The following is a 23,273-nucleotide window of genomic DNA, read 5'->3' on the forward strand; positions in this document are numbered from 1 at the left end:
TAATAAATGAGTCATACTTCCAAAAATAATATTTTATTGAAAAAATATCTATAATAAATAATTAGTTGATGCAAGCTTTTAAAAATTACGTCTAATTTGATTAATTTAAAGTATACTGATATAATATACCCTGTAGTTTTACATGCATGTATATTTTAGATTTGATCCAAGTATAACACATATACATACACACACACACACACACACACACATATATATATATGTTTTTATACTCCATACAAATTATAAACAAATATATAATTGTGGAACTTTGATTAATTTTAATTATTGAATTACAAAAATGCTTCAAAATAGTTATTGCAATTATTGTTATAAAAATTAAAATAATTATAAATTTAAAAATTTAAAAAAAAAACATTTCTAAAATAATATATCATTTATTAATATTTCAAGACAACCAAAATAATAAAATTGATAATAGGCCGATTAAAAATATTATTAATGTTGACCACGAATTTGATTTCACTTTTTTGTTTGTCAAAAACCTATCACAGATTTGTTTCTCTAATAATTTTGCACCACATAAAACTACAGGTACACCAGTACCGGGTTGCACCGAAGCGCCGACAAAATATAAATTTTTAAATATCTTGCACTTTAAACTCGGTCTAAAGTATATAACTTGAAAAAATGTGTGAGATAATCCTAAAACCGATCCTTTCCACAGATTAAATTCGTTTTGCCATGATCTTGGATCATTTACAATCTCGTGATCAATCATACCCCTGAAGTTGGATATCTTTAAACTTTTCTCAATAGTAGCGATCACGTGTTCCCTAGCCGTTTTTACAAGTTGATCAAAATCAATATTAGGTCTATCAGATATATGTCCCACTGGTACTAATATCACGAACGTATCTTTGCCTTCCGGTGCTGCTGTCGGGTCGATACGACTGGGCACGTTTACATAAAATGATGGATCGTCCGGTAACGTATGGTCATCGAAAATTTGATCAAAACTTGATTTGAACTCGCTGCTTAAAAATATGTTGTGCACGGACATTTGAGGTATGATCTGATTCATAGACCAGTAAAACGATATTGATGACGAAGTGAGTTTTTTCTTGCCGAGTTTTTCAGCGTAAGATGTTTTCGGTAAAAGATGGTTGTAAGCGTAAACAGTATCAGCATTACAAATTACAATATCACTGTTTATCACATCACCATTGCGCAATTTGATGCCTTTGGCAGCCCCTTCGTTGTCAATTATTATTTCTTGAACATCACTGTTGTAATTAAATTTGGCCCCATGTTTCACAGCAATGTTTTCAAGACTTTGCAAAACCTTGTTAAAACCACCTTTTGGATACCAAATTCCTTCTGCTATTTCTGTGTACTGTAACAAGTTGTATGCGCCAACCCCGTGGTACGGTGACATCCTATGAGAATCAATTTTATATCAGAATTATTACTTGTGCGCCATATACATATAAATATGTATTGAAGTTATAACTTACCCCATGTACATACTTTGGAACGTGAAAGCTCTTCTCATATAATCACTTTTGAAATATTTACATGCTCTCGTGTAAACAGAATTGTGTAAATGCAACTTCAATAAAGTTGGAATATGTTTGATATTCAACAAATCGTACCAATTTTGAAAATCGGTTCTCATTGCAAAGCCTAAACTTGTTTCATAATGTATGTGAGATTCTTTCATAAAATCAAAAAATCTTAATAGAGTATCTTCGCTATTGCCCTCAAATCTCTCCAAGGATCGTTTTAATTTAGATAAATCACACGAATGCTCAAATTGTAACCCATCGTGAAAATTAATTTTGTAATTAGATTTACATTGAAGCAATTCTATATGGTCTTTTATATTCTCCCCTAAGTCTTCAAATGTTTCTTCGAATATTTTAGGCATAAGGTACAATGATGGACCTTGATCAAATCTATATCCATTGTGATGAATTAATGAACATCTCCCACCATTATACGAATTTTTCTCATAAACTTCGACTTCAAATCCTTTTTTGCTAAGTCTAGCAGCTGCAGCAGTACCACCAACTCCAGATCCAATAATAATGACCTTGATTGCCATGTCTAATAATTCTTTAACATAGTTTTAATATTTAACTGTTAATAATCTACATAATATATTTAATACATGTACGGTTTTAATTGAAAACAGCTAAATTTCAATCTCTGAAGAAATACGAGTATTATCGAATAAGTCTAGTGAACTTAAATATTAAAAATTTATTTTATCATTATCTTAATATTCTAATACAACATTTGTACGTCTGCAGGTGTCTAGGTAATGATCAATTTCACGTTACCTATTTTCATGACAAAATATATGTAATTCATCTTATCAAAAATTAAACTTATATTAAAACATTTTCAGGCACTTATAACTTGTAACAATAATGAATAAGTACTTCATTATTTTTAAGAACTTATGAACGTTTATTTTTGAAAAAAATAAACATTATAAATTATAATATCTCATAATTATATTTACCCAATTCACGCAATATATTTCTAACATTTTCATTTTTTATCATAAAGTTAACAGTTAATACTGACATACTATTATGAAATGAAAATCAATATTGGAGTTTTTAGAAATATTCTTATTCAAAATATAATATTTGTTATTTTAGTCAAAATATTTTATGATTTAATATACATATACAATTATGTATGTACAGTAGAAACTCGATTAACCGTCAGTCTCTGTTATCCGTCATCGCTATCGTTAATGGAGCAATCGCGATAAATACGGTGCGGCGACCATCAAGCGTATGTAAATGTTTTTTAAGAAGATTTAAACAGAATATCTACCGTATTATGGAACCGGCTTTAATGTTTAATACGTCAAAAATAGAATCTACCGAATTATGTAGATATTTAAACATAGATCGTTTTTTTTTTTTTTTTTTAAACCCTAGGTGCCTCGGAAATTAAATAGTTTTACTAATTTTTAAACCAAAATTGCAACAAAAAAATGTTTCCATTCGTGAACCAGACACCCGAAATATTATAACTAGTCATAATTTATACTCCATGCATTTTTCATGAATAATATACATCTACAAAAATAAAACAAAAATTCAAAAATAATTTACAAAAAAAAAAAAATAAATAAATAGTTTAAAATGAGTAGCTAATTTTTATTTCGAGACTTGTTATATAATACATACAGCGCACTATTTTTTGAGGGCCAGTTAAAACTTATCCGCGAACCGAAGTTTAGAAACCCCTGTATTATTACACCGACCTTGGCTGAGAGGCGTTTTCATCGTCGTTTTGAAATTTACACAGTTATTATGAATCATACGACGAAAGACAAACACTTATATAACTCAATGTTTAACCGACTTTTCGTGTTGTGGTTTCTACTTGTTATCATCTAGTCGGTTTATCGGCAATTAGATACCCAAACACGCATGTCTCACCATTGTTTCACGATACCCCTCCAGAGGAAAATAAAAATATTACAAAAAAGGTGGTCAAATTTCAGCTCGTTCGAAGTCGTCCGACAATTTTTACCAACACAAATTTAAAAAACATATACCCAGTACGATAATAACGTATTCTTTTTATCTCAATGTTTAACTCGAAGTATTAGAAGTATTATTGGTTTCGGCTCTTACATATTTTCGATTATGATTTACGGCCCACGACTTTCTTATCGCTAACCACCCACGTATACCAGTGCGATTCGCCTGCACGCCGCGCCACCGTTCTTTTCGGTCGCGTATCACACGGATACGGACAATCACACATCGGGAAAGGACGCGCAGCGCCGATCCCACGGCGCGGGATCGCACCATAACCGCCGTTGGTGACTGGCATCGCCACCGCGTGAATAAAAATAAACATAAACAATAATAACGCATGATCGTAGCGGAAAAACAACACGGAGTCGGAAAGCCGATTTCTACTGCGTAGTAGTAATGTCGTGCGGTGATAAAAAAAAAAAATAAAATAAAAGTCGAATTACCTGCGGGTATCACGAAACGGCAACCGGTGTTTCATGCGGTGGATTGGTATCGCGGGTATCGGCGCAGGTGATTTTTCCTGAGGCGCAGGACTGGGATATTTCTCGTTTTCAGCGGACCGACGGCGGCACGACCGGGACGCGTTCGCACAACCGCTGCGCAGTGCACGAGGCGACGACTGCCGTTGAAGTCTTCGCCGGATCGTTTTTTTTTTTTTTTTTTTAACCGAACGGCGGCGGGGACGGTTGCGGGTCGGAAACGAACGGGGTGGTCGGTCGGGCGCGCGACGGTCGGTCGGCGGCCATCGGTGCTGTTCCGCGGGTCGCGCGTTCCAAGATCGGCCGGAAAGATGTGCCGAACGAAAATAATACCGAACGGCAAACAAACGTTTCGGCCGTGTCGCCGCGCGTCGTCCGAGGAACGCCGATTACCCCCGCCCGGCCGGCCCGGGCCGGTATTATTGCGTCGAGTGATGTCATCCGTTCGCGTGACCCGCGGTAGGCCCGGTCGCGTGAGAAGGGGCGGCCGAGTCGCCGTCCAGACTAGCGCGTTGCGCGCTATTGCGCAACCTCTGGCAACGTGTGTGCGCGCCATCGGGTACGCCGTTCGAAAATACCGAAAATACACCGCTCGCACCGCGCACCGCTTGTTTTCCACGACGAACGCATCGCGTGTGGCGGCACCGCGTTCGGCCGCGCGATTTTTTTCTCGTTTTCTCGTTTCCCGACCGCGCTCCCCTTGCCCGTCGCTCGCGTCTGGTCCGACGCGCGTTTCACATCGTTTCCCTTTCCGCTCTCAACTTTCCGCGCGTCCGTCGACCGCGTATTGGCGCGCGTAGCGTCTCCCGTCGAGGATACGCGTCCGGTTTTGTCCGTCTTCCGGCACTTGCAGTGTCGCAAAGCTGTCGCGCCGCCGCTGCTGCGCGCGTGTTGACGTGAATTTGACGCGCGCGCGTTTCGTACGAGTACGTTTTGAATTTTCAATGTTTGCGTTCGTTTGATCTCGATACGTGCTCGACCGGTGCGCACCCGACGAACGTGCGACGACGGCCTGCGCGCGCTCGCCGAACGTTGATAGATTACTATTGGCTCGTCGGTACGAGTGACGGCGACGCTCCGGGACCAGGGAATCGAGGAGAATCTCACGAGGAAAAATTCTCCGACGACGTCCTGGACGTCATCATCGTCGGATCGTTATGCATAAATAACGTTCGTGGGTACGCGACAACAGGTACTCAACCTTGATTCCACCCGGGCCGTACTGTTACATAACGTGTTGCAGTATTTATGGTGTCGACGCGATCGCGTAACATAAAGCGAATTCGACGGTTGTGCAGTCCAATCAGTATCGTACCGGGTACCCGTCCTCGGACCTGTGTTCCCTGAACGGCCTAATGTGAGGTTGGTCGCACCGTGTCAAACGCTATATCTATTCGTCGTCTAAGCTCAGTGTTCTCCTTCGGGATCGAAGCGTACGGACCGAGCTTCAAACGTGTGTGAACCACATATTATCGTGAGTAATAACAAATTGCATTTGAATAATTTAACCGACCGAATATCGTAATATACATGCACAGAGCCTGATTTCTAAAAATACCAAAAATAAATCCAAAGCGTAACATATTTGGTCTTTAAATTTATATTATATGATTTTGTATTATATTTTTGTATTCAATCCCAGGTATATTTATTTATTTTTGAAACACGAATCATATATCATTATAATAATGAAATACTACTTCAATAGAGTTCAAATAGATTATATTATTAATGCTTTTAACTACAGAGCAGGAAATGGCTATACAGATTTCAAAAACTCAACATTTTGTTATCATCAATTAAAATTATTTTTCAAATTTATTTTGTTTTTCATTGAATTATATGAATTTGATATGCTTTTGTTTGTTTACACTATTTAAATAAGTTACTCGAACCATTTCAAGTGCTGTGTATTTAATTTTTCTTTTTCATTGTTTATTTTGAATTTTACCTAATTAAAAAGACAGTTATAATAATAAAGATATGGCTATTCAATCACTTTTTTTTAAGGAAAAAATTTAAATTTGGAAATAAACAGTTAATTAAACATTTATGTGAATATATTTTACCAAGATTTTGAACGCTTAAAATAACTTTCAGTAGTAGGGGGAGGCAGTAGCGGCCTTTTGCATACCCAAAAAAAAGTAGTCTGTACACGCCTATGATGTGTATCGATGATACAAAAACGTGTTTCACAAACCGTGTGTACGTTGTAGTGTTATTGTAACGTCTAACGAAACAATAAGCAGACTGTAAAATGATCATATTGAATTACAACTCCAACGTTTAACACTTGTATAACTATTCGTTACTGCTAAAATTGTTGACACCATTCGTGGCACAGACATTTTTCGCTATAAATATTTGAGAGGACATCTAAAATAACTACTTAAAAACTGTAAATCTGCCCTGTACTATCTACCCTTAACATAGTCTCGTAAATTGTTACACTTGAATCAATCCGTAAGAAAATACGAATGTTACGTAACTACATGTGCATCAATGACTCATTTCGTTGGCAACCATAAATGTTTACAGGTTTTTACTTATAAACATAATGTTTATACACTTCATAGTCAGAAAAGTTGCCTCGTAATCTAATGAGCGGATAATTGTTTATCTCAATACGTTAATTAATTTCAAATCACTGAATTTCACTTCTACGCACCTCAATTACTAAATGCTGAAATTATTTGTATCTTCAGCAACACGGTAAAGAAGATGGTAGTACTATTACTATTCATTCCTGGCCAACTTGTAATAAGTAACCTAGATAAAAGATACTCGAAATTCAGATACAGGAGTTGTGCAATAAATGGTATAAATTTGTTGGTGTTATTAGAATGAAAAAAAATACGATGTAAACAATTCTATTTTTATTGGTTGTATCCTAAATATAGCACAGAATTTATTGAAAATAATAGATCTATTTTTTGACGATGATGTTAAGTTATTTTAATAGGAAACCAAAAATACGAAAGTCGTGAACTTACTAATTAGAAATCTACAATAAACAATATCGTACTAAATTTTTGAACTTTTAATTCTAAAAATTTTTTTTTATATTCTAGACAACTTATCATTAATTATAGAATTATTAGGTAAAGGTAATTAAACAAATTAAATGTCGATTTATAACAGCATTACGTACGTAATAATAATAAAAAAATATATGTTCGCTATTTTAGATATATTGATTTTTCATTAGTTAAAAAACAAATAAATACTTGAAATATATTTTACATAATATAAACGTTGTGTCTTGTGTAGTTAAGATAATTATTATAAAACTATAAAACTATAGTTTTATACATATTGTTGCTTTTGTTCAGTTTCAAACACTTAGTCGCAATGGCGGCGCAAAGTAAATTCTATCGGAGCAGATACTTCATTACTAAAACGGAGACGGTAGATAGTGTTGTGTGGCAGGAAAGTTTTGTACATAATTTACAGACTTGAAATAAAATGTTCGTATATATAATTTTGTTTGAACCCGTAAATTGTAATATTTAATCTGAATCTAAAACTTTGACTTGAAGCGAGTACTCGATGCACGTGACTATTTCATTAAAAAATACGATTCACGCCGCCATTGATGACGCGTGATGAAAAAAATTATGCATCCAATTCACAGATGGTTAAAATTGTGTTCAAACGTACTGATAGATATGTGCTATATAAAAAAAAGTCCGCTAAAGAGTAGCCCACGCTATTGACTATGGTTTTGCTCTGTTCCACTTGTTAACCATATGGTCACACTGTTACTATCAATGGTAACTAAGGCCTAAAATATGGGTGGTTTTAGTAGTAACGGCGACCGTCGAATGTGTACGCGACGACGACGTTACCTCGCTACGTCCTCTGTGTTAAATGTATTATCATGTGCGTATTGCAGTTAAGTAAAGTAAATATTAAAATATTTAAATAATAATAAAATATTTAAATATTAAATATTAAGTAAATATTTGTTACAAGTTATGTTGTTCCGTTTTTTTCCTGTTCTTCTTACTTATTATACGCGAATATTATAGGAAGAGAAGTTAACACACATATGTTTTTATGCCGGACCTAACATACTAGTCCACTGTTCAATTTTATTATAAATTAGTCTATTCTTGGAAGCTATTTATAAACACAAACAGAGGATTCGATGTATACATAAAACATACTTGTTGTAAAATAAAAATCCTTCTCGCAAAATATATATAAACATTTTTCATTCATTTTAGAAATTGTTATAATTAAAGAGGATAATATTTCTTTAACGCTCTATTAATATTTTATTTTTATTATTTATCTATTGTAACAATTATCTGTAGCTACATATTCTGTGTTAGATTATAATTCTATTTATTATAATTATTTTGTGGATTCTTCAAAATTTGTGTTAAATCGTTGTAACTTTATACTTTTAAAAAGGATTTGCCTAACCATTGATAATTATTATATGACGATATATGACGATCCCAGCTGTTTGTAAAGATGTTTCTATTAATATCAATGTATGAAGATAAGACAGAAATAATAATTAAGTTCATTAATAGAAAATCGACGTCCTCCAGAAAATATTCTAATCGAAAACGATTTTAAGAAAATCAATGAAATTACATTTAATTATCATTTATATAATAGCGTATTAAGAGAACGCCACACCCTCGTGTATTATCGCCGCCTGATATACGTACAAAATAGTAAGATTGAATTCAGTAGATCAAATGTAGTAAATTATACGCCCATATAATAATAAACGCCCTCTTAAGTTGAGCTTCTATTAAAATAGGATTTAATTTCTGTGAAAAAAATAGTAAATAAAAACATACAAAGTTACACATTTATGTAACATTTTAATTATTTTGTAAATTGATAATTAAGTAGATTATACGAGTATATCATCGTATATCATCCGATTTCGAGTAAACTGAAAGCTTGCCTAGAGAATCTATGATAACATTTAAATTATATTATATAATACGATATATAGTGTTAGGTAGGTATAAATAATATATTTATTACTGATATGAAATTAATCCAGATTATCTGAAAATCAAAAAAACCGGATTTTGGATTTTCGGATTTTGAAATCTAAATCTTAAATTTTTAGACTTTAGAATCCAAATTTCATATAGAATTCTAATCAGAGCATTAAATTTTTTGTATAAAACCAATACTATTTCACTAACTAATTTTACTAACTAATCTAATAAATACCTAGTTAACTTATTCTAGTACAATATATATAAAACTTTTCTAATTTTAAAATTTGTCATCAATATTTAAATAATTATATTATGTTAATAAAATATATTAAGTATATAATTAAGATATTTATTGTTAGATGTTGTTAGTTTATTTATTGTTTGTTTGCTGTTAGTTTAGGATTTTTGGATTTCCAGATTTCAGAATCCGGATATCAGATTTTGAATTCCGAAAATCTGGATTTTCAAACTTCTACAAATCCGGATTTTTCCCATCACTAATATTTATAAGTCTTATTATAACGAGGTTTTTTTATGAGTACTTTAATTATTGTGTGAATATTAATGATATGTAATTAATAATAATAATCAGTAAAATATACCTATCTGACTATACAGTACAGACCAAACACTCTGAAAAAATAAAAAATAAATCCCTCACAAATACTGTGTTTAAAATCATTATTCAATTATTAATAGTTATTAGTTTTATAATTAAATAAAAATTAAATTATATCTAAGTTCAAGCGAATATATAGAAAATTTTTCGAGATTACAAATAAACTTTAAGTGTCACAACACAAAAACATTCAATAAAACACCCTCTTTTAATATATTTTACGGCAAAAACTATTAAATGCACTTTATACTGATTTTTTTTTTTATATGTATATCATATCTTCTTGGTTTTATTTAAATATACCTACCTATACCAGTATTCCAAACCTAAATTAATAATAAATCGATTTATGAATAAATTATTTAAAAGTAGAATAGTTACGTTCTATATACCTATTAACAGGTGTATTGTTATTCAAACTCATTAAATTATTTATTTTTTTAAGTTTTTAATAAAAACATAATTATTTTGAATTGTAATAAATATATCGTTCTTTTTTAAATACCTGTAGACGTACTAGATAACTAATAGCTATAATGAAGTTATAATAATATGATAAATATAATATTAAAATTTATCAAAATAAAATGTTTGGATTAGCTGTGTTCAATTAAAAATACAATTCAATGAATTCCATAAATTAAGTATAATTTAAATATGAACTTGAAAATACATACCTTAAATTCAATAGTAGTTTGAATAAGTATTTGAAATTAAAATACGATGGTATATAAGAAAAAATTTTAACAATTTAATCTGGAATGGCTAGATGGTTGTATACCGGGCTGGTTAATAATTCAACCTGTTACAGTTACGTTTCATTCCAACTAATTTAATCAACTCCACACTATCGATGAATTTATAATAAATGTTTTAAAATATTGTTCGAGTTATAAATACAAAGTTCAATAAACAGATTTTTTACTGTTATTAAATAATCTCGTGCCGTACTTTAATACTATTTTAAGGATTTAAAATAAATTGAAATAATTATTTTCTTTGTACATAAATATTATATAACTCATAATTATAATAAATTATTATATTATATAACAAGTAACAATAATAAAATTATTAATTGTGATAATGCTGGTTAAAGTGTGTCTTCTAATTTTTAAATATTTAATTTAAACACAGCAAGTAATGTTTTATTTTAGAAAATATTTTGCAATATAAGTTTTTTTAATAAACATTTATTTTAGTACATATGTGAAGATCTCTGAAAATGAAGTTTAAGTCAAAAATATTGATTCAATTAAATATAATTTAAAGAATTGATACAAGAAGTTTTTGTCGAGCAATTTAAAATATAGCTAAATCTTCTACTAAAACGTTAACTCCAAAAAATATATTTTTCATTAATTCTAAAAACATAGTAACTATATTTTAAAAATCCAATATTATTATTAAATTAAAATTTACATGATAAACAGCTATTTAAGGTCTAAAAATATGTATTTAATCAATATATATATATATAATATTTCAATTATAAGATAATTATGGAATGCATATAAAATATCGTTGTGTTATGTTAATTTTATTTATTATTGTTAAAAAAAATATAAATAATAATATAAATTATTATTTTAATAAGGACAATAATTGTCTAAATTATTTAGTCTGTATAGATTATTTACACTGCAATGTTTGTCTATTGCTTATTATATTATGTATATTACACATATATGTTGACTAATAACCTAAGTATTTTTCGTTTACTGTAGTTACTATTGGTACAAAAACATCGATTTTTTATTATATTTATACAATATTGACATTAAAGATTCATTTTACAACAATTTCCTTTATTGTATAATGTATATAAAGTCAAAAGGAATAAAAGTGTATAAGTGAAAACACTTAACAGAACAATTTTTTCAATTTATCAATAAAGTTAAATATAATATATTTATTATAACATAATATACCTATAACAATTTCAGATGATAATAATTAATCAGTGTTAAATATATTGGCTAAAAACATTTAAGATTTTATTTTCTTCCGATGAGTAGACGATTATATAATATTGTTATATAATTGTATTACATAACACTACGTCTCGTCCACATTTCACATAAGAAAAAATAAAAAAAAAGCGATAGAATTTGCCTTGTATGTAAAAGAATCGAGTCCGTAAATTAATGGTTTTATCCAATTAAATAGAAACGATGTATGTTTTTTATATTATAGGTTTCTTTTTGCTTATATCGGAAGAACTATTGATAAAATCAAAAAATAACTTGTAAAAAAATGTCATCCCGGTCTGATCTCATTTCGGATGAGCTTTTAAGTAAAGTATCACAACCCGAAAGTTTTATCACGGGAAAAGAAAAAATAGAGATTAAAATTGATTTCGTGTTATTTTTAAAATTTAGATTCTAAATATTATTTTTTAACTTGTAAAATAATATCTGAGTTTCTTTTTTTCGAGTTGCGATATTTTTCAAAGTATTATTATAAGAAATAGAAATTAAATGTGATTTATATGTGAGCCTAAAATCTCGATTCACCACATGAAAAATTGTATAGCAAATAATGAAAAAGACCCGCCAAAACTTAACTATATACTTTATTTTCGTTATTAGAAATGATGTTTGTACTCTTTTTTCGTATAAATCAGTTATTACATATGATTTCAGTTAGATTTAGGCATGGGCGTAACTTGAGCAATTTTTATGAGGAGGCAAACTTTATTTTATGTTGATTTACCTTATACTTAAAGATTAGATATACTTAATGTCATGATAGGTCGATTGATAACAATAATTTCGTCACAATATATATCAATAGAACTTAGGAAATTTCAGTACAAAATATATGAACAATATGTTAATTATACGACGTACCGTTCAAGCAACATTTAACCAAAAGAAAATGTTGGTATGAGTAAACACGGACGTTCAAGATATGCGATAAGTAAATTGTTTTTTGATAGTAATAATTTTTATGTGATTTATTAGACTTTAATATAAAAACTTGCCATAGTTTAGACGGTTAGTCAATAACAAGCCTATGCCTAGTATCCAACCTTTCTGTTAACTTCAAATCAATTATTACCGGTAAGCAATTATTTTAGTAAAAAAAATATATTCTAACACAGTGGTCGGCAACATTTATGGACCAATATTCACAAATTAAACGGGCCAGACAATACAAAAAATGTATATGATATTCAATGACATTTGTTAGTTATGCAATTTAATGCGGGACGTATAAAAGATATTTGTGGACTGCAAATTGCCAACCACTGTTCTAATTTAATTAAAATTAAATGTATAAACCTATTTAAATCAAATTATTTTTTTACGCTGTAAAATTCATCTTAATATGCAGGTTATATTATCAATATTACATATGACATATATTATGCATAAACTTGATTTATTTAAGGTATAACATTAAATCTGAAAATATTCAAATATATCTATGTGTATATTGTTTTTGGAATTACGAAGATACATTTTCAGTTAAACAATAATTTGATTAGGTAACTACTTATAAAGTTCCATTGAAGCCGTTCAAAATTATTTTGCCCGGGCCGTGCTATAGAGCTAGTCTAAACCTGATCGTGATATATTGTGATGACAAATTCCAATGAACAATTACATTTTTATTAATCCATTAATTTTTATTTTATAAATAATAATTCAAAAAAGTATACTTTTATAGGTAAAATAATTTTTACAAATCTAAAATACCTTTTCTATAATATTTTTTTAATTAATTTATAAAATACCAAGAGCGTATTACCTCATTAAATATTTAGAGTAAGAAGTTACCCTCTCATCTCCACTTTATGCCTATACATTTAAATATAAATGAAAAAATACTTAATATATTTAAAATTATTGTTTAACTAATACTCTAAAAAATATTTGAATGATAAATTGAAATAGGAACTAATTTGTTAACATTATATTTCCTTCAAAATAAGATAGTCATTACTAATAAATTATTTTTAATTATTACTAATTAATAATAATTTTTAATGCGTTCTTTTATTTTTTAAAAAATATAATATTAATAAAATGTATGTGCATATCGACATCATGAATTTTACATATTATGTAGTAATAAATTATTTACAATTTATTTATAATACATTTTATGTGAGTTAATTTTTAAACACATATTATTATTAATCAATTATTGTAAATTTAATTACAAACATTCTATTCATGACTTTGTGATAGATTAAATAATCAGAATAATATATTTTTTTTTATAATTCCAAATTTTAAATATTAGTCATAATAGTTAATTATATTTATCTCATATTTGATATAAATAAATAGATTTTATGTAGATAATGATATTAATAAATATATTAATGAAATTAATACCGAACATTATTTGAAAATTATACTTATATAAAAAAAATGCATATTTAAATAAATATAGAATAATGTACGTATTGGTTAGATTATTATAAATGTAATTGTTTTATTAATTAATTTTCTCCTATCTTTAAAATAATTTCTAAAACTTGCTTACTAAAAATGAAATTCTAGATTTTTTAAGTAAATAATACAAAATTTAAAACAAAATAAATACATTTAAGTAATTTGAATAAAATTAAATACAATATCTAGTTACAATTATTAGTCAGTATTAGATATATACAGTATTTATAAAAAATATGGTAATACAATAATTTATATTATGTTATTGAAATTTTGATTTTCAGTCACATTGTATGTTAATAATACCCATAAGGTATCGGTAATTTAATGACCCCTCCTATGAATACTTGAATAGCTTATGAGCAAAAAAAAATGAATATCGTGCGTGATTCTTAGTAATGACTCTTTTAATTAGTATCAGTCATACTAATCAAATGTGCCATAACTATTTGATTATTTAATTTTAATCAACGAATAACCTTTTGTACATATATATATTTATATTACACGTATGTTTCAGTTTTTCCAGATACAAATTGAAAAATGTTGACTTACATAGATGTTCATTTAATCTATACGTTACCAGTCATCGCGACATTGTCGTTGATAACATGGCCGTTTGTGAGTCGTTTAGAATTGTTCAAGATCATATTCGTTTGTGCAATGGCTTTTATCTACACTACTCCATGGGATAACTATATAATTTTCCACAACGCCTGGATGTACAAGCCTGAAAATATTTTGAGCGTTATAGGATATGTTCCGGTCGAGGAGTACATGTTTTTCGTCATACAAACCGTAATGACATCACTCTGGGCTTTAATTTGCACCCGATGGTCTCCCAGTTGTTTTAACTTTAACTACAATAAGAATAGCTACCGATTGATTCGATGGATACCGATATCGCTCTTAGTAATAACCGCGGTCCAAGGTTGGAACATGGCAGTTCCCGGTAAACACACCTTTTACTTGGGATGTATACTGTGGTGGTCTTGTCCGGTCATTATATTTCTATGGTTCGGCGCCGGTAACTACTTTGTTAAAAAGTCAACGTCGACGGCGATCGCGGTAATCGTTCCTACCTTATACTTGTGCTGGGTCGATCAAATAGCGTTAAAAAACAACGTATGGCACATTAACGAGAAAACATCGTTGAACATATTTCTCGCAGAAGATTTGCCGTTCGAAGAATGCCTGTTTTTCCTAATCACCAACGTGATAATCGTCTTGGGCAGCATGGCCTTTGACAAATCTTATGGGCTTGCGGACATGTACGCGATCGAATTTCCACTGAGTTTCAGCATAAGCTGGAAGTATAAACGTCAGCAGTTTCAAGCGTTCGCGACGGCCGAGAGCGATATGTCTCCGATTCCGGTCAACGATATTCGACATTGTTTAAACGTACTCAGAAGAGCATCGAAATCGTTTAACGTCGCCAGTCTAGTCTTCCCAGCAGGTAAGTGTATAATACTACATCCACGTGCGCTATCTTGCGAACCCAGAGTTGTTTTATTACTGGGTGAGGAAGGGGTGATATCGTCACAACACGTAATCTACATTAAACTAGATCCTTATATCTTATTCACTGATTAATTCAAATATAATAAACAACGGAACTTATCCACTTGAAGAAGCTTATCCAATACAGACCACTCTACGTCCAATAAAAATGTACGTACCTGTATGTGCGTTAGTGCTCTGCACGGTCCGTAATTTTAGGAACCGAACCGAAAACGTTAATAAAGCATCGAAGTCGGACCTAATCGATTACTATTTTGTTTTTTTTTTTAACCGGACCAGACTAAAACTTTAAAATAATTAGTTAAAGTGGATTGAGACCAGTCCGGTCTGCCAGTCCGAAATAATACATTTCGGACTGTAATAGTTTATTGACCAAATGACTTATTCTAATTTTCTTTTCCTATTAAACCGAAAAGAAAATATAATTTTATAGAGCGAACGAACCATTTGAACTAAAAAAATTTCGGACAATGAAAGTTTTGAATTATACCACATAATTGGTAATTTTTATAGATTTAAACTGCTAGTAGATTATTAAAAAACTGTTCAAAACTGATAACATGTAGTACATAGACACATTAACATTGATTATAAATATAATTTCTATGTCGAAAAATGTCGATTTAACTGTAGGATAAAAATACAACTTTTGCACAATTTTGCGGCCCTTTTCAATTTGCGCCCCTGGCGTAGGTACAGTTTTGCCATACCTTCGCTACGCCACTGCGTGCGTACATCGAATTACAATAGAAATACACGGTGTAAATAATTGATTCGCACAGCGCCATGCTGCGCGTAGTGTTCTTCCCCAAATGCATTGCGAGTTATAGCGTAAACTATAACACAAAATACTATTGCGCCTGTGCGTGTTACAGGAATCCGTTTGCATTTGATAATGTTGTACGCATTTTGTCGCGTGACGGACGACATGATCGACAACGAACCGGCAGCCAACAAAAAGAAACACAAACTGATGGTGATCGATCGGTTCATCGTAGAGATGTTCGCGGACCGAGACTCGGACTACGGCGTGAGCACGGCGACGGTGCGGGAACCGAATATCGACTGGGCGCATTACCGCCAGGAGCTGAGCGACGAGGAGCTGTCGTGTTTCCGGGCCATATCGCGGATATCGTTTTACATGCCGCGGAAGCCGTTCTACGAGCTGCTCGAAGGCTACAGGTGGGACGTGGCCGGCAAAAGCGTCGAGAACGAGAGTGACCTGCTGCTGTACTCCAGCTACGTTGCCGGTAGCGTGGGCACGCTCTGCGTGTACGTCATGTTGTACAAGAGCGGCGTGTCGCTCACCGAAGACATACGCGATTACATAATCGGAAAAGCGCAAAAAATGGGACAGGTGAGTTAGAAATGCGTTCGCGCGTGAACTTTTTCAATAACTAAAAGATTCTGATGGTAAATCCGAAACCGTCGAGGAGGTGATTAGTGATGATCGTGTCGTACATTTTCCAATTTCATTCGTGGGTGTTTTATTTTATCAAAACTTACTTTTTAAGAGATTTTAATACACTATAGCGTGTACTCGTGTTACATTTATTATTAATAGTATTGATAGATTCCAACAATCGATAACTAACATGTTGATTGATGTCGAATCGAACTATCCCTATATGGTTATAAGTCCATGCTTAAGATCAAAATATTGTAGTATTCGTTCAACGTTATCGGTTGTCACTGCAAGGTTTCATCGCAATTTAACTATTAACAACCGCCGTTGTATCTGCTGAAGATTGATTTCCCGTTCGCGTTTGAAGAAATCGTTCAATCCTCAAGTCGTCATTCGCAGCCCCGCCATTTGAGATCGGATAAAGCTATAAATCAATGATTTTTTTTTAACAATCGTTTTGTTGTTTTGCCAACCACGTTAGAGTTTGCTCTGCCACCCATTTCTAAGCGTTCGGACGTAAATGCCGGAACTTCGGGAATCGTGCCATTACCCGCGATGTTCATAATTTATTCAGTACTGCACTGCGCGTACGTGAACTCTTAATAATAACCACTTAAAACATTTACATACTGGATACGTATGTAACATGTAAGATATTACCTTGCATTCAGCAATTCCTACGCCTGCACAAAATTTCAAATCGAGTTCAAGGTCTTTTAAAATATCTAATACACTATGTTCAATAGCAAGTTCTGTTAGTCTTGACCCTACAGATATAATATCATCCACATTAATGCAATAGCGTAGCCGAGGAAGAGGCCTAAGGGGGCTATAGCCTTCCCCTCTTGGTTCGTGTTTATGTGCATGTACTATTCCAGTATACCGTAACTTAAGTATTTTATTACTTTGGTACAAACTAAATGTTTACAAATAACGGGTTTTATCTTTGGCACATGGGCGTATACTTCTACTTGATTGTCATTAAGATTGTTGACGATTCTCGTGTAACACTATCATTTTACGAGTATAATCACTTTAGTCTTTATATCATGTCACAGCGATGCTACCACAACTGGCCACTGTTAATTTATTATTTTTTTAAATTATATATTTTAATAAATATTATTAAAAGCATTTTAAAATCCTGGAAATGCATTTACAAACTTGGTGGCAGGAAGAGGGAAGGGTGAACTATAAAATCCTTTCTGACTTAACCTGTGCAAAAAAGTGTTTATCCCCTCCCATTTAAAAATCCTAGCTATGCCACTGCATTAATAGATTTATAGACATCAACTAATTGAATGAATCGTTCTTAGATTTTCCCTTAATATACCTACACATCTTATTGAGTTCAACTTATGACAATGTCAGTAATTTCATCGAATATAATAGCAAACACTTCAGCTTTTTTTATGCGTTCAATAATTTAGCCATGTATAAATAAATGTACGAATATGTACATTAATCTACTTTCAATTATTTCAGTCCATCATAGACCGAATCATTGTATCAACATAATTAGACAAAAATCATAACTAAATATATAGATATGATTTTTGATTTTTTTTAACTAAATATAAATATAATAATATATTATAATATATATATATATATATAATATTATTATTTTATAATATAATATATATTTATGATCGCATTAAAACAAATTTGCGTTTTGTGCTAATTAAAATATAATTTAATTTTAATGACATTAATAATCGTGCATTATTTCCTAATTGTAACTATTATAAAAGTACCGACCTCGAACCCTGATCCTACCCCCTACAAGTACGCTCCTGTATACAATATATCAAATATATTTCAGTCCGGGGGAGTGGGCCCAGGCCTCTAGGCCCACCTCCGGGATCCGCCACTTTTTTAGTAATTGGTCATTTTCTGTGGTACGAACCATTTTTACCGACACCCAGTGACGGCATGTTTAAAGATTTATATTTTCCGCGTGCACGCAGGACGTGCTTTTCGAATCTTACGGAACCGAGTACGGCTTCGGATCGGTGCATAACGGTGTTGGCTTTTGCAGGTGCTCCAAATCGTCAACATCTCGCGGGACATAGTGACGGACAGCGAAACGTTGGGCCGGTGCTACGTGCCGGCCGAGTACATGGACGACAGGGCGGCCGAGACGAAAACGCTGTGCGTGGACAAGGACCCGTGGTCGCTGGGCGCGGACAAGCTGAAGGCGTACGCGGTGCGCATGATCGAGCTGGCCGACCGGTACCGGCTGGAGTCGCTGGAGGGCATCGGTCAGCTGCCGTACGAAGTGCGGGGGCCCGTGCTGGTGGCCACCGACGTGTACCGAAGCGTGGCCACCGCGATCCAATCGTGCCCGACGTACCCGAGGAGAGCGTCGCTGAGCGATTGGGACAAGGTGCGCGTGGCGGGCGGCTCGTTGTACTTCGGCAGTCTCAAGTACTTCGCGCGCGTCCCGCCGCCGACGCACTGCTGACGCGGTGTCGAAGACGTGGCCGCGGACCGCCGATCCGGGATCGTGTGCACCACCCGCACGACGCGCGGACATCGCGAACGTGCCGCAACGCTTGCCGTGCACGTCAACATCGCTCGGGCCGCCACGTACACCGCGTGAAACGTTTCCGTAACGCAAACGCACGCGTTTCGTAACGAGGTGCACGCGTCGCGGGTAAAACGCGACGGGCGGATTGTGCGTGCACCAGTGGTGCGAATCGAATCCGCATTTCGGGTGTTAACGCTGCGCGACCGTGGTTTAAAACGTCGACGCGTTGCAAAATACGCGCGTAGTCATCGGAACTGCGTTGCAAGTCGTACGCAATAATAACGCAAACTCGACTCTCCGAGATCCGAATTCTGAGTGAAATCCCAATTTCGAATCCCGTAAGCCCGGGTTCTCAAACTTCGGCGAGCCCGATTCGGATTCCGTCATTAGTGCACGCACCGTCCGGACGATTCCATTCGACATGTCCAGCCGTGACTGTCGGATATGGAAAAGTATACGATATTTTTTCCGTAAATCGCCCCGGGCCCCAACCAGGGGTGCAATTTGGGGGGGAGCAGGGTGTGTACTCGCATGCCCTGCATTTTTTTCATCTTCAATTATTGACTATTGGCCAAGACGTCACCGATACATGTCTTGCCGCCTCGGCCTTCAGTTTTCCAATCTTTAATATTATGCATGCACCGTGGCTAATCAGTAATCACTGCTAATCATAAATGTTGGCCTGATGGTGAGAAAAATTTGCCCTATTTAATTGCTTGCACACCCTTAAAAAAAAACTGAAATGGCGCCCTAACCCCTGGCCCAAACATAGTTTCCCGCACCTGTTTATTACGCGATCTCGGCGATTGCATCCGATGAGATTCGACATCTAGACCGATACCTCCGTAATCAGTGCAAGGGGGGCCGTTTCAAGAATGAAATCGTTGCGTTCCGTACGGTGATGAACCTGTTCAACGGCTCACGTTTCGTAAATTTCAAAATTTTTGTTTACGCCGTAAAAAAACTGCCGCCCGGGACAGCTTCCCCCCTTCCCCCCACCTTAATCTGAAACTGATTATTATTATAGTCTTCGAGAGTATTCTTCCGATTTGATGCAATCGCGCGTTTTACTTTATACCTGTTAATATTATTGATAAGTTTATTTATTTTTTTTATTATTCCTTTGAAATGTTTTAATCGAAACGCGATATAACAAATTATTCTTATGAATTATTTTTTTATAATTTTAATCGCAGCTTATGTTCAAATACTTTTTAAAAGAAAAAATATATTTTTAAGCAATAAGTGCCTACTCGATTCTATTATTTAATACTAGTAATTTTAGTATAATTATAAACGATTACAATGATATTATTATTATATTATTTTTTTTTATTGCGTAATACATTTGCATATAGATGTAATATTATATTATGCTGACCTTTTCTCAAAATCATTATTCAAATGTAATGATTTACCATTACTTTTAAATGTTTACAAATGAAGATGACCAACACAACAAAAGACTCACTTAGAACTGGTATATTTTGCTATAGGTTTTTTTTAAAATGTAGGTAGTCCGTGGTTCGACGGTAAATTGCAAATCTCGTGTTGATAAACAGCATACCGTTGTGTACACTGAATACAGATGTATTGTTAAGTATCAAATACTTGTATATTGTTTAATTGTTACTGTTTTGTCATTAAGCAAACAATACACCACTGCATTTTAAGCACTAGTTAATTAGGCAACGCCCAAAAAGTGTCATTGAGTGAATGTATTAATAATAATAACAGAGTATTATATTTCAAAGCCTGTGTGATACTCCGCAAAATCGATAGGATTAAAAATAAAATACGAATTACTTGAAACGTGAGAAAATGAAAAATACATAAAATTATCAAGTATAAAATTTTTAGTTACGTAATAATATCACAAATTATACCAAAGTTAAATATAATCTGTGGTTATATTAATTGTATGTGTTACATACAAATACTAGATACGATGTATAAGGCTTACACATGTGCACATATAAATACAGAATGTATTTATTAAAAAAAACATAAGGGATAGAATTTAGGTACCTACTTACTACGTTTTCCCCAAAAATCAAACCGCGGATAAAAAATTATTTTATAAATAATACAATTTTAAACTAAATCAAATTTAGGCGCTTTTAGTCATTAAATATGTAAGTCATCACGAGTCCACGATTATTTTCTGAAAATAATTAACTTGAATTAGTTTTCGTTGTTGATTTTATTATTTTTGGAATTTTGATATGCCATAGGTATAAATATATCATATTTCCGCAAACGATGTGAAAACCATAGTTCAATATTCGAACTCAGGGTGTCAAATATTCACACAGGTACTGTATACGTAGTATCGACGTAGCGTGATTGTCTACAAAAAAAAATATATATATATATATATATAGTAGGTACTCTAGTGGTGTCTAAAATCAATCGCTAATAAGCCCTTGCGTGTACAGCATTATTTTTGGCAGCAGTAAAGCTAAAAAAGTAAAAATAATCAATACAAAAGCTATTACTCGTAAATATTTAGTACGTTAATGTGTAATTTAAAAGAAAAAACATTCGAAAAGAAAAATGTATAGAACAACCACTCTACTCTCTTTATTTAATGTCAGTGACGAAACGAATTACTATTGTTAATATTTTACGATTAATTAGAAATATTAAAACAAATAATATTCCTACAATTAGTATTTCACGGGTATTTATAACAACCAGTGTCTGATGGTACTACAAAATTTAATTACAAATCAATAGTTACAGGCTTACAGCATATCGACACGAACAAACCAATTATTTTATAACAAAATGGTATTTAATATCATTATCATAGAATCAATGTTTAGCAACAACACCAGCCATGTCAAATCCTTATAATAAAATAATTATGTAAAGGACACCCGCCGGTATATTTGTTTTAAATAATATTTTTGTGTGACCTGCATAGTATCCTGTTTAATATTTTCGGCCCAGTTAACATTCTTAGTTTGACATACCTGACCTTTGCGATATCTATTACATCCTACGCTTTTTAAGGGGTTTCAATTAGGCAACAAACATACGTTTATTTCATTATTAGTTGCTGATGATATAAATAAATGAATGCAAGTAACACTATTGGCTGTTTAAAATAAAATACATAGGCATATATGTACCATAGTATACAACCTGCGCAGGTGAATTGGATTCGGATCACTTGTATAATTCGGATGACAAGATTATTAACAGGTTAACGCCCTTTAAATGATATCAAGGGACCCAAAATAAATTATATAATTATAACATCATATATAATTAGTAATTATCAATACTAAATGTAATGGACTAGCGTCTTCGTGAGCTTAAGTGCAGAAAATCACTGGTTTCATTTGACGTTTTAAACAATACAATAAAATATTATTTTACTTTGAATTTGAAAGTTTTTGAACTTATAAATTTCACAATATTGCTAATACTAGTATATATTTTTACTCCTTTCCTATTGAACATTTACAAAATTAAAAATATAAATTTTATATTTATTAATTTAATTAGTCTTTACTTTGAAATAATTATTACTAGTATACTAATATCACAGAATATATGAAATTTCATATATTCTATGGAAGCATGAAATGTAACAAGATAACAATTTTTGATTTGACAAGTGTTACCTATTAAAAATGTCAGTAAGCATAGATATCACATTTATAACCAAAATACTGACTGGTATTAATGTACTATTTGCATATGTCTCGAGAGCAAGTCCATGAACTTAGTATTTATTTTATTCTCAAAAATATTTATTCCATCGATTGCAAACTTCAGGCTAATTGA

General features: G+C 32.5%; 2 protein-coding genes across 6 annotated transcripts; one reads left to right on the forward strand and one right to left on the reverse strand.

Moving 5' to 3' along the window:
* Nucleotides 1–409: 409 nt before the first annotated feature.
* Nucleotides 410–10,485, reverse strand: LOC112689142 (phytoene desaturase-like). Of its 2 annotated transcripts, none has more exons than XM_025562684.1 (3): nt 10,285–10,485; nt 1,479–2,079; nt 410–1,400 (listed from the first exon to the last, which is right to left on the reverse strand). In XM_025562684.1, the coding sequence occupies exons 2-3, from the start codon at nt 2,066–2,068 to the stop codon at nt 410–412; spliced, it is 1,581 nt and encodes a 526-aa protein (XP_025418469.1). In that variant the 5' UTR covers nt 2,069–2,079; nt 10,285–10,485. The 2 variants fall into 2 exon arrangements, with proteins under 2 accessions (XP_025418469.1, XP_025418467.1); XM_025562682.1 differs by lacking the exon at nt 10,285–10,485 and adding an exon at nt 3,977–4,065.
* Nucleotides 4,588–20,630, forward strand: LOC112689140 (bifunctional lycopene cyclase/phytoene synthase-like). 4 transcript variants are annotated; one of them, XM_025562677.1, is made up of 5 exons: nt 4,588–5,204; nt 5,256–5,486; nt 14,537–15,472; nt 16,413–16,894; nt 18,984–20,630. In XM_025562677.1, exons 3-5 carry the CDS (start codon nt 14,560–14,562, stop codon nt 19,407–19,409), a joined length of 1,821 nt encoding a protein of 606 aa, XP_025418462.1. In that variant the 5' UTR covers nt 4,588–5,204; nt 5,256–5,486; nt 14,537–14,559; the 3' UTR covers nt 19,410–20,630. The 4 variants fall into 4 exon arrangements, with proteins under 4 accessions (XP_025418462.1, XP_025418463.1, XP_025418464.1 ...); XM_025562678.1 differs by having other exon boundaries at nt 4,588–5,190; XM_025562679.1 differs by lacking the exons at nt 4,588–5,204; nt 5,256–5,486 and adding an exon at nt 7,841–7,916.
* Nucleotides 20,631–23,273: the final 2,643 nt, after the last annotated feature.

This window comes from Sipha flava, unplaced genomic scaffold, assembly GCF_003268045.1.
Source record: "Sipha flava isolate LNK unplaced genomic scaffold, YSA_version1 42_pilon_pilon, whole genome shotgun sequence".
NCBI lineage: Eukaryota > Metazoa > Arthropoda > Insecta > Hemiptera > Aphididae > Sipha > Sipha flava.